At 45.9% G+C, this 12,407-nt stretch overlaps 1 protein-coding gene across 5 annotated transcripts in view; it reads left to right on the top strand.

Moving 5' to 3' along the window:
- SEPTIN11 (septin 11) overlaps positions 1–11,924 on the top strand; it is a 63,056-nt gene extending 51,132 nt beyond the window's left edge. For 2 of the 5 annotated variants that reach the window (XM_055724319.1, XM_055724329.1), the window contains exons 9-10: positions 38–225; positions 11,675–11,924. In XM_055724319.1, coding sequence (XP_055580294.1) covers positions 38–225; positions 11,675–11,909 — 423 coding nt within the window. In that variant the 3' untranslated portion in view covers positions 11,910–11,924. Of the gene's footprint in view, positions 1–37; positions 226–4,258; positions 8,288–8,685; positions 10,660–11,674 lie in introns of those variants that run through there. The other 3 variants (XM_055724335.1, XM_055724345.1, XM_027799726.2) reach the window with 2 other exon arrangements.
- The last annotated feature ends 483 nt before the right edge of the window (positions 11,925–12,407 follow it).

Genomic DNA, 12,407 nt, shown 5'->3' with positions numbered 1-12,407 from the left:
TCTTCCCATCCAATTCTCGTTGTCTCTGTCCTGGCAGCTTCATGAAAAGTTTGACCATCTAAAGAGGACTCACCAAGAAGAGAAGAAAAAAGTGGAAGACAAAAAGAAGGAACTTGAGGAAGAGCTGAACAGCTTTCAAAAGAAGAAGGCAGCAGCTCAGCTATTACAGTCACAGGCTCAGCAGGCGGGTTCTCAACAAACCAAGAAAGACAAGGACAAGAAAAAGTAAGCGGATGTCACCCACATCCTTTGTAGGGTTTGTTACAGTTTGGGAGGTTGTTTTTTCTTTCTCGCTGCATGTCTGTATTTGCTTTTTCCCATTACCAGACTGGAAACTGGGCTTTTATCAGCCTGATCAAATAAAATATTTTTTTCTAAAGGGTGGGCCAGGGACATGATCTTAATTTTTCTCTAGAAGAGTACCTTCAAGTTTTATGTCGAAGTCTGACTGGTATGGGAGAGCAATCGGATGGTGGAGGTTTGGCCTGTGATCTGTCCAGCAGCATCTGGAACAGCTCTGGGATGTTCTGGAGTCAGGTTTATCTGTCTGAGCCAAATTTGTTAAGGGGGTCTCTACCCGTCCTTTCTTTCATGCAACAGTAGTCTCCAGTTCCCATTCCTTAAGGCTATAGTTGTAAGTAGACATAGATTAGAAACCAAACCCACCATGTTATTTTTACATGGGAAATGCTAGTGCCAAAAGTGAATACTTGGAAGCTTGCTTTGAAGACATGAAGGTTTGGTTTTGTTTTTTTAAATAACAAACTACTATGGTACCGTAATTGCAGGTCAATGGCTTTTGTGGTTGTATCGACTTGACTTAATAAGCTAAGAAACCCATACCTTTTAGTGAAGATAATGGCACTGTTTTCTACTATTTTATATTTGTATGGTAGGAGTGTAATCCTATACCCTCCAGTACTCTGAGCAACTTAGTGGGCACCAAGCCTATCTGTGGGCAGAGCCTGTCCCACAGTTGATATTTGGAGGTGAGGTTTTCCGATGTGCTCAGTTTGGACCTAACTCTGCTTCCATTGAAACTGGAGGAACGTTGCCATTGACTTGGGCTCAGTTAGGTCACTGCAGAGCTCCGCTGAAAACCTTGAGCTCTAAATTGATCCAAATTGACATAATCTCCTTCTGGCAGCCTGTGCTCAGAGATGGCTGGGTTTAGCTTGCTGTTAGTGCAAGAGACCCCTGTATATGACATGATACTGGCTACTTCACTGGGCTTGAAAAACCAGAACACGCGGTCCACGTAGATGGGATATATACAGTGAAGCCAGCTAGACCTTGCAGAGGTGAAGCAGACTGTGCCTGGCTTGTTTGGATAGTGCAGCAAGTCAGGTTACTGTAACACAGGCTGCTCTGAGGCCTCCTGTCCTAATTCTGGTTTTTCCGTACCTAGCAAGGGGATACTTGTGCGAGTCCCTTCTGGGTCACCTGTGATAATGGCACTAGTTGATAACTGCAATCAGGAAAGCTGTATAGATGGTGATGCAGCAGATCTCACTGGAAAATGCTTCTTTAACCCCCACACAAAAATGACGGTTCCACACTTCTCTTAATAGCTGGTAGTGAAGGGGTGCATTCCTTGGCAGACCCTGGCAGAGTAACCTACTCGATTAACACTAAGCTGTCACTGTTGAAAGAACCAAAATGCCAGTAGGAATGTGGTACAGACACTTTCTCTCCCTTGCTAACCTGTGAACTGAAGTCAGGTCTTAGCTGTCTTGCAGCGTGAGCCCACGAGATTCTGTTGTATTGCATATATACTAGTATATTTTTATACTTTGGGAAATTAGGCTGACACTCGCTGCATGTCCCCTGTCCCTACTGCTGGTTTGGTGCCTGTCGTTTGTTGCTTCTGCCCCTGGCTTCCCTGGGGAAGGTGGGGAGGGCCTAGGGCTACTTCCTCAGCTGATGTCAATTGATGTAGCTCCTATGGAGCCTTGCTGCTTTGTGCTGAGAACCTGGCCTTCGGCACCCGCTGAAATACATCGAGTGCTTGCGTGCTGCATGCTCTGCGTGGGTAGAAAATCATTACAGGCGGATCAGTGTCATGCTGAACTTAGAAACAGCGTGTTGGCAGCTAACGTCCAAGCATGCTGAAATACCGTTCTGCAACGACGCCTGTAAACAGGATAGGCTGAAACACTGGTGTTCTCTCATGTGAGAGTGCAGATGTGGTGACCTATTTCCTAAAAAGAATGGAAAATTTTGAGGACTCTTTATCTTATTTCTTAAACAGAGTTGGTAGCTTAATATTTGTAAGAACTCTGCAGTCAGTTTTTTCACCTCTTCGATACGAGACCAGTGCAGTATATTAATATTTGTAAGAACTCTGCAGTCAGTTTTTTCACCTCTTCGATACGAGACCAGTGCAGTATATTAATATTTGTAAGAACTCTGCAGTCAGTTTTTTCACCTCTTCGATACGAGACCAGTGCAGTATGCAATAGTCCGGGACGTTTTGTAACTTCTGGTCATCAGTGTTAGCTACTATTTGCTTCTGTGAAGTTGGCTGGCACATGCACAGTGTTGTGGGTGTGATCCATGGATGTTTCTAGCCACTGTGACAAACACAGTTTCTGCTTTGCTGATGCATTCACAGAAATCCAGTCATGAGGAACATGCACGTGTTTTAGTGTGTCCTTTCAGTGTCGTTCCACACCAGGTGCCGTAACTCCTTTGATTGTTCTTTAGTGTCTGAATTACTAACAGAGGCTTTAAAGGGAAATGCTGATGCTTCTGCCTTGTAGCATACCTTGTTTTTTCTAAAGGCTTTAAGTTTCTCCTTGCACTCTACTGAACAGCTGCAGTTTGTATAGGTAAGGCTTTCCACCTTTCTTTGTGCTGACATGGACTGTGGTGGTTCTTGTGCAGTTGCCAGAGGAAATCCTTGCCATGCACGATCATTGTAGCCTCCCCAGAAAGTCATTCACGGGAATGCTTTTTTTCTCGAGGTGGGATTAGAGTTCTCCAGCTTGGACAGCAGACTTTCCCCTGTGCTGTACAAGCCAGAGGGAAGGTTCAGGGTGAAATCTGCTGCTGGCCTAACTCCATGAGGGAGAGTGTGGCCTGCTTGATTTCCAGACTATTCCTGTAGGAACAGCTTGGGGGTTTAATACCTTTTTAAAAAATTAGTAATCCATTTCTCAGATTCCTGTAGCTGAGGTAAAGTTGTTGCAGCTCAGGCCTGATGACAGAAGTGTGCTGTTTGCAGGAGAGCACATCGATGTACCTCAGGCAGTTGTGTGACTGTAGCATAGACACGTACTGAAGTGCTTCCCCGAACATGGGACTGGGCGTACTTACCAAGGCCCTGCTGAAATTTTGGGATGGGACTGTGCTTTAAACCTGAACAATCTGGAGATGGTTCCTGGCAATGGACTTGGCAAAACCAAATAGGAGCAGCAAATAGCCTTCTGGTGCTTGCCTGTTGTTTGGTAGATGGCCACATGCATGCCTCAACATGTGCTGTTGTGTTACGTGCTCATCCTCAACCCCCCCAGGAGCTGGGACCATCTGTTTGGGCTCTGTTTCTGTTTATTTCAAGCTACTTCTGAAAATTAGATTAAAAACTTTTTTCCAGTTTCCTTTCTACACAATAATTTCCAGCCCGATGTGGCTGGTCTGGCCGTCAACGAGTCATGCTTAGCCCCAAAGCAGTCCCCAAGATGTGACACTCAGCTATAACCTGAGCTGCGACATGTGTCAGGGCCTGGCCCAACGCCCTGTAAAAAGAGGGGTTTGTTGGTGTCTGAAGGACCTGACTTGGTGTCCGAATGCTGATGTGCCAAAGTGCTGGGAGACATCATGGTGCCCAGTCCTGAGACACCTGCGTTTGGGTGAGGCTACACACAGAGCCTTCCGTGAGAGCACCCCGTAACGTGACCCAAACAGGACACCTGCAACTGTACGCCCCGGCCATGCACGTTCTGAAAAAATGAAGCTTAAAGACACCAGCCGCTGTGTGGTTACCGCCTGTAACCTTGACTACCTGATGTGTTTGGTGGTTCAGGTAGTCCTGCCCCTTGGTTTTTCTTTTTGCTTTTGCTTGTCATAGGCTGGAGTAGAGCCCAGCCTCAGGGTTTAATTTCTTTATAGTTCCATAATCCATCTGCATGCCCATCCACTAGAGCGGGTTGCTGGTGTTGGCTCTCCCGGCTTTCTTTGATTTTGATTTTTTTTTTTCCATTTTGAGTTCAATTATTGCTAACTTTTTTGTTTTTTTGTTCTTTTTTTTAACTTGCAGTGCAAGCTTCACATAAAGCCTGTCAAGCCAAGGATGTTCCTGCATTCACCTGCTTTTGCAGTAATGTGTCTCTGCCATCTGTTTTCTTTCTTTTATCTTTTTTCTTTTTTTTTTCTTCATTTTTTAACATGAATAACTATTAACTCATCTAATAACATAGTGGGAACAAGAAGGAAGAAGGATTGGGTACAGGACTGTATGCAACTGGATGTTCAGGTGTGGGTGGAGGGGCAAAGTAACGATACCATATATTCTTCTTGTCAAAACCAGCAGCAGCAAATCATTCTTGGCCCCAAATTGGAACTGAGAGTCAGGGCTGGACATCAGCAGCTCAGGTGATCATCACTGACTGGGTCAGGTCCTCAGTGTTGCTGGCATACCCGGCTCTCGGAGGGCTGGCTGCAGCAGCCCTGGGCTGAAGGGGGTCCCTGGCTCTGCAGAAACCAGCCGCAGGGAATTACTGGCTCATAGCCCTGTCCCTGGTGTGGCTAAACCCTGAAGTTTAGTCCGACCCTATTCCTTCAATAGCTAATGTGTCACAGCAATTACGAGTCCCGCTGTTGGGGGAGAGGGAGGGGGGGGTATGTGTGTGTAGATAACCAAAGTTTAACTGACCTTGCATGCCATTACATTTGCATGATTTTTTTTTATTAGTTCCTGTTTTTGTTGTCTTGACTTGATCGTAGTAGTTGGCTTGGATTTATTGTCATGTGCTGGCATATTTTCACAGCCACCCTTCCAGTTCAGTGTAGTAGCTACCTGCTGAATGCTGCGGTGGGAACCGAGCGGCGCTGCAGGTGCCTGGGAGGACCGTACCTTATTACTGCTTTCCATGGGTTACTTGCCTGACCGTAACCTTTGAAACCTCACTTCAAATAGTACCTGGTTTCCAATGCGTGTGATCTTAGGAAGACTTAGCAGTCCTTGTGGAATCAAATGCCTGGGTAAGGGGGAAGGCATAGCCTTCAGCATCCTCTTAGAGCCTTCAGGAGGGACACGGTTTAGTGATGGCAGTGCTGGGTTAACGGTTGGACTTGGTGATCTTAAAGGTCTTTTCCAACCTAAATGATTCTATGATTCTAGAAGGATTCCTGCATGCACTTAAATACAGACTTGCAAAGCTGTGGGATCCAGAATTTCATGTCACGGGAGAGAAGGTGCCTAGACGTACATTCCCTACGCTCCCCACCAGCCCTCCTGCGCCAGGGACAACGTCCCATTCAGATGTCCCTTGAATGTGCAAAGGGGACTTACCATCAGCTAGGCCTCGCTGCGTGGCCAGCACGGGTGAATATTGGTCTGTTTAATGTGTATTTTCTATGCTATTGCTTTTCGGACAGGCTCTTTCCCTTCCTTCCCAAGAAGTGGCGAGCCATGCTTACTCTATGACTTCTGGATTTCTTTCTCTTCTGCTGATGTACAGCCAGCATTTCCACTGCTCCTAGCTAGGTAGTCTCCTGTTTCTTTCCTTAAAGCACTCTTAAATAACTCTTTCCACTTAAGTCTTGCACACTGCAGTTCTTTGCTTGTTTCTGGGATGGAGTTTCTTGCCTCTCTGGGAGGGGAAAAAAAAAAAAGGCAGAATTACCACCTTTTTTGGAGTGCTGGACTGTGAAATGTGTTTGGAGGTTGGCCTTTGTGTTGTTTTGCTTTTTAACCTTCACTGCTTAAACATGGCTTTGGGAAGAGGACATCTAAATACAGTGTCTTAGACAGACAGCAAAAATTGATTGAAGATGAATAAGCTGGAAATGAAACAGTTGAGACTTTTCCTTTTTCTCTTCTGTTTTTTTTTTTTTTTCCATGTGTTTGTTTTTTGGGTGTGGTGTTGGGGTGTGTTTTTTTTACCTGGTCTTATTAATCATGATGCATTTTTTGTCAAGTTCAATAGGTTTGCTAGGGAGTTGTTTGGAAAAATGAAACTATGGTTCTGTGTCTTCTGGCAAATCAAGCTTTAAAATCTTGAGTTATCAAGGAATAAGTTTGGATTTTGTCAGTTTTTTTTACAGTGGCATCATATGCACATCACTGAATACTTGTGTTGGTATGCTGTGCTTCAGCTGTCTCTGTGCATGTCCTCTTTTTAATTACCGACATTTTGTGCCAAGTAGAAAACTAATTTTAACGTTTATTTGTTCTGCTTCATTTAACAGCCCTTCAAGGGATGTTTGGCAGGGGAAATCAGCTATGTCTAGCTATACATATTTTTTATTATTATTTTTTTAACAGAAAGCTGTGGCCAAGTGTGTTAATGTATTTTTGGTTGAGTTTCTTTCTCCAGCCAAAAGTAAGCTGTTTTGGAGAAACTGGGAATAAACTGTGAACTTGCAGAAGTTAAAGGTACTGGTTTGGGTTTTTTGCCAAGGAGATGTTAATGACTTTTTTTTTTTTTTTTTTCCCTTAAACTCCCAGGCCATGTTTAGCTTGTTACTGCTGCACTTCTTTCTTTACTTATGCCTTTTTTCACAGTAGCACCTGATTCTGCATGGAGCAAATCATACACTCACATCTAGTTGGATGTGCTTTTACCTTTGCATGTAAGTACAGGAGTAAAAGACTCACCCTTTCTGCTTCACTACTGATATGAAACCAGGTGTGTTTTTTCTGGGGGGTGTGTCTTTAAGTCCGCTTCCTTACAAGTGGCATGGTTAAAACTACTTTAAAACTTTCTGCAATAATCTGCTTTTGCCAAGATGTTGGAAAGAAGCCGTAGGGAACATGCCTTCCAGCTTCTGTTGGATGCCTAAAGCAACGCTGCGCAGCTTCTCTGCGTGCTTGAAGCTACCAGGCCAGCTGGTGGAACTGTGGGAGGCAGTTGCATGGGCAGGAGCCTGGCTTGAGAGGCACTGCAGCCTTTAATGTGCATTAGGCAGTGATGGTAACTAGCTGATAATGCCGAATGTTCCTGACAAGGTGGATTTCAAACCTTAGGATAATAAAAAGGACCAGGAAAGCACACTAAAATGTGTGTTTCTGGGATGATGGTGTTCCCAGGGCATGGAGTGAACCCTCAGAATGGGAAAACATGCAAAATCCAGGTCGCTGAGAGGGGCCGCGATAGCTCTGTAGAGGTGGGCACGCGTGTGTCTGGCAGTCGGCCAAAAAGGCAGAGGTGAACAAGGGTTTGCTCCCCTAAAACCTCACTGGGGTTGCACTGTTCCTGTCCAGGAGGGCAGTAAGTAGGAAGGTGCCCTTTGAGCTCACAGGCGTTCCATGCACCATCACCTTGCATCTCCTGCAGCGTGTGGTGCTGCCAGGGAGGGGGGGAACAGTGACGGACACCCACCCTGGGCTCCCCGCCAGCCCGAAAACTGCAGCTGGTGTCACCCCCTCTGTGTGCTTTTGACAGCTTGACATCCTGTCGAGGAGATTTGGATTTCTGTGTCTCTCTTCCAGCGTGTCTTTATTTAACATGACCAGTGTTTCTCCAGGTAGCTCTCATTCAGCTTCTCCTAAAACGTCCAAGTGAAAATGGAAATGTCTTTTTGTTTGTGATCATATCAGATAATGTCCATTTGAATCCAGTTACCGTTTGCCCTTCTAAGGTGTTAGAAGAGCCGCGTGTTTGTCTCTTCTCCAAGGACCCTGGTTGCATTTGCAGTGTATAATATCCATGATGCTCTCATCAGCCTGTATCAGCATGGAACTATACAAATATGAAGGGTTTTTTTTAATTAACAGAAAATAAAGCTGTGAACAGCGGTAGAAATATTGTATTTGTATACATTTTTAATATCCCGATTGCCTTAAACTATAGATGTAGAACTTTATTACCTTGCTATTTGAAAATAACCTGTGTTTGTAACTAAATAATTGTTTAACCTACATACAGTGTTAATGCAAATTATATGTATGCATCTGTTAGATATTGTCACTTTATTTGATGTTAAAATATTTCAGTTTTTGAACTACAAATTGAATAATAACCTTGTAGCTAAACTCAGTCGTTTCTTGTATATGCTTTAGGTTATATACGCAAATAGTGCCAACACTTGAAGTGGGGAGAGGAAATATATTTTTACCCAAATGCCTTGGTCTTTGCGTGGCCTTTGTGACTTTGTTTTGCTGTTGCCATTTTGTAACTGTGTGAAAGGAGAGGCCGAGGCAGCGCGAAGTTTCCCAGCAGCTGGGTTGTGTTTTGGAGATGCCTCCGTAGGTTTGTGCTAGTGTTTGTCAGTCGCTTTTTGTGGCGGTTGTGAGCTTGTTCTCCAGATCAGCTGGTGTCTTGGAGAGGTCCAGGCCTCCCCGGTATAGTTGGGTTGTATGACACCTCCCTGGCGCATTCCTTCCTTCATGGCTTACTTCCTTTAAAATGTTGTTCCTCCTTTTTTTTTTTTTTCCTCTCTCTCTCTCTTCTCTCTCCCACTTTTTCATTTCAATTCTGAATCTCTGTTTCTTTTCTTTTCTGTTTTTCTCTTTTTCTGTAGCTTCTTCTTTATGTAAACGTCATCTTGCCAAAGCCCCCACACCCTCTCTCCCAGTGGACAGTAGGGCACTGGAAGAGCCTGCAGCTACGGGCACCAGGAGAAGAGCCATCTCATTCTTCCATCACGTCTGCCCTTCTCTCCTTCCCTTTTTGTTTTTCACCTGTGCGTCTGAGGGTGCACTGTGCTGTGTGTCTCTGTGCGGGATCTGTCTGCTCCCAGCGTGTCTCCGACAGAATTGAGGCTTCCAAAAATGACAGAGGTAACGGCTGAAGGAGAGAGCTTGGCCATGATGTGACATACTGCACCGGGTTAGTTTTGTGGGTTTTCTTTTCTCCCCCCTCCCATTTTCTTTCCTTTTGCCATAATACACACGTGTTGCTGATGACAAATAGAATGACGGACTGTGAATGAGGGTGAGTGTGTAGAGCTGGAGTATTTCATTTCTGCCTCTAAAGAACACGTCTGGCTGCTTTGGACACCACAGCTTCATCACAAGTACGTCCTGTGCTCCTCCGACACGTGCTGAAAATAAGTCCTTAGACCTGGGTGACTTCTTGTTTTCAGTCCGCAGCCACACGAGGCGGGGATGGCTGTCGCACACCATGTGCTGATGGAGCCTGTTCTGGGCAGCCAAGGCCTTACTGTTTTCTGGCTGATCTGCCTGCGTCTGAGCAAAGTAGGTATCTCTTCTTGTACAACTGAGCTGCACGGACTTGTACTTCGCTTGAGGGCTTCATTTTGTTTTCATGAAGCCTAATTAGTGATAATTTTTTTTTTTACCAATCCTGAACATGGGATAGCTGTTCAACTTTCTAACTTGTTTACTTTGGAAGTGAATTCAGTCAAAAAGCTTGAGAAGTGCCAAAGGATTGTTTGAAGGTAAAAACAAAGCTCGTAAACTTGGTGTGTAGTGACCTCTAGCTGGGTTGGGGTGGATGGAAGGGGACAGCCTGATGATCCTCTCTGGATATTTTTTCATGTGGGGTGATGCACTTTTTTTTTTTTTTTTTTTCCTTTAACCGAATACTAGTGATTTATTCTTCTCATCTGTGACCCTTAATCAAGGAATTCACCTCCTTTAACCTGCCGTGGAAAAGATGCTATTAAATCATCCAGGGTTTGCCTCCTCAATCTGTGTGCGAAGCGCAAGCTGCCACGGGTCTCTGCTGAAACCTGCTGGGTTTTTTTAAAGAAGCACAATATTTTTCAGCACTCTTCAGTGACAAGGGTTAGACACTCCCGCCAGCCTGGTGGTATTTTTCTAAAGTGGCAGAAGAACTGTTTATCCTGGAAAACCTTTGCAGCCAACTAAGTGACTTTATAGATACAATCGGGAAGATTATTAAATACTGGCCTTGCGCGTATGCTGTAACGATTTACCTGGTATGTAAATGGAATTGCTGACCGTTGCTCAAGTTGAAGGGATAGGGATATTAGCACAAATGTAGCTTAGGACAGATTTTGCATTGATACTGACAACGGGGCCTGCCCCACTCCTTAGCCTTCAGCACTCTCAGGTGAGGGTCTGCACTCCAGCCACTGGTGCTTACCAGGAGAGCCAGATCTAGAAAACATTTCACATCCAGCCTTTGGAAGATGAAACAGAGTCCCTACTGCCGCACAGGCTGAGGCCTTGAGGGTGTTGTTGGATTAAACCTTGCCTGTGTCAAGTCCTTTCTTACTCTGCAAAACCGCAGGTGCTTTGCTAACTGGGAGCAGGTTGCAGGAGGGAAGCCTTCTTGTTTTGACAGGGCTTAGGCAGCAGCTCTGCATGCACCGGGCCAGCCATACCTAGCAAAAAGTGACGGGCCGAGCCACACGTTATCTGAAGTGAATCGGTAACCCTGCAGCCAAGGGCTGCTGCGGGACTGGGGCTGCTGGTCCTTGAGCCACCCCTGTGCCTCATCCAGGGCGACTCACCTCTGGCCTGGGGTTCTCTGCGCATGAAGGCGGTTGCTGTTTACTGAGAAAATGTCTTGCCCATTAAAACACCCCATTTACAAGTGCTGTGTCTCTCTTTTTTCAGTGTTGGCACCTAGGCCAGTCTGCAGTGTCAGGGACCACCCAGGGGCCTTGTCGTGGCTTGTCTTTGCAACCCCCTCCATGGTGGTAGCCTCCAACTTGCCAAAATACCTGTTGGTTACTTGCCCAGAGGCCACCCCACCTGTGGGATGGCCCCTGCAGCACCCTGGGCAGTGAGACCCTCCCCAGTGCCCCTGTTTTGGGGAGGGAATCCTCTTCTTATGTTTCTCATGTTCCTTGGACTTTTTTTTTTTGCCTTCATTTAAAAATTGTGGTGTGGGTTTATCTGGTGGTAGGCGTCTAGCCTATAAAATCCCACCGCTGTGCTATAGCCCTCTCATGAAATAGTCACTTACGTATTTAGTTCATGGTCTTGGATGGGCACAGAGCTATTCTGCTGGGCTCTACCTTGTGTCAGCTCACCCATGTTGGGATGGTTTGGGACCCAGGGTTGGTCATGGGTGGCTGGGCATCATTTACTGCAAGTAAGAAGAAAAAAATTAGGTGGTGGTGTGTTGTTTGGGTTTTTTTTTCCTGTACCTAAAGAGAGGAATCTTAGCCATGTAGCTGTGCCTTGTGACTCTGAAATCTTGTGTGTCAGTAGGAAGTCATGACCAAATTTGCAGGCTGGCAACACTGAAGGAGTATCCCGATGGATTCCCGTCTGCCGGGTCAGCCCTGGGCTTTGCCAGGAGCTCTGCAGACCTCGACTTTTAGGGCACTTGTGCCCTTTGCAAGTGCAGGGCTGTACTGGAGGAGGTGGTTTCTCAGCAGCTGGAGGGGCTCAGGGCTAGGTGACCCACCAGTAGTGCTCCTCTGTCAAGAAGGTTCGAAGAAGGGCAAAACCCTTTTGCTGGTTGACTTCTAAATCCAGATAGAATTTTTTTTTTTAAAAGCTTTATATAAAAAGAAGCAGGTAAGTGCAAACCAAATGCCAACACTTACATGACCTGCCTTTATTTTGCAGCTGTAGAGTTTTGCTGTGCTGGTGCCTTGAGTCCTGCATGCGCCTCTGGACTTCATGTCTCCAGAAGGACGTAGTGGAGTTAGAGAAGGGCACTAATGACAAAATGGGATGGAGCAGCAGCCTGCCAGGTGAGACTGCAAAGGCTTGGAGGCCTCAGTTTGGAGAGAGAAAGGCTGAGATGAGAGGGAGGATCAGCCCTGCTGTGAGCTTGGAGGTTGCAGCAGGTGTCCTCTAGAGGTCCCTTGCAGCCTAAATTTATTTAGCCTGATTCTGTGTTACAAAGTCCGCTAAGTTATGATGATGGTGGTGGGTGCTGACCTGCTAGTTACCCCGCTGTCCGACTAGAACCAGAGAGCACGTAGCTAAAAGGAAATCAGCTCAAAACACAGAGTAACGTTCTTACAGAGCAGGCAGTACCCTTCTGGAACTTGTTGCCCCAGGTTGTTGTGGCGGATGGTATCTGCAGAAGGTTTTGGGGTTTGGGCTTTTTTGGTTCGTTGGTTTTGTTTTCTATTTTTAAAGGTAAATTCATAGGGAACAGAGGCACAAGGAACTTTAAGAGGGGGGAACGAGTTGAAACATCTGACATCCACCAGTCTGGTGGTGGTGGATGCTGGGGCAGAGGGAGGGGAACGGAAAGCATGTGTGGGCGCTGCAGGCGGTGTTTGCAGCGAGATGTGTGTTGGACAGGGCTGAGCTGCAGGAGCGCTGCCAAGGCTTCCCCGCACCTCTG

The sequence above is a fragment of the Falco cherrug genome, chromosome 1, assembly GCF_023634085.1.
Source record: "Falco cherrug isolate bFalChe1 chromosome 1, bFalChe1.pri, whole genome shotgun sequence".
Lineage (NCBI taxonomy): Eukaryota > Metazoa > Chordata > Aves > Falconiformes > Falconidae > Falco > Falco cherrug.
This window is presented reverse-complemented; position numbering and strand designations above follow the sequence as displayed.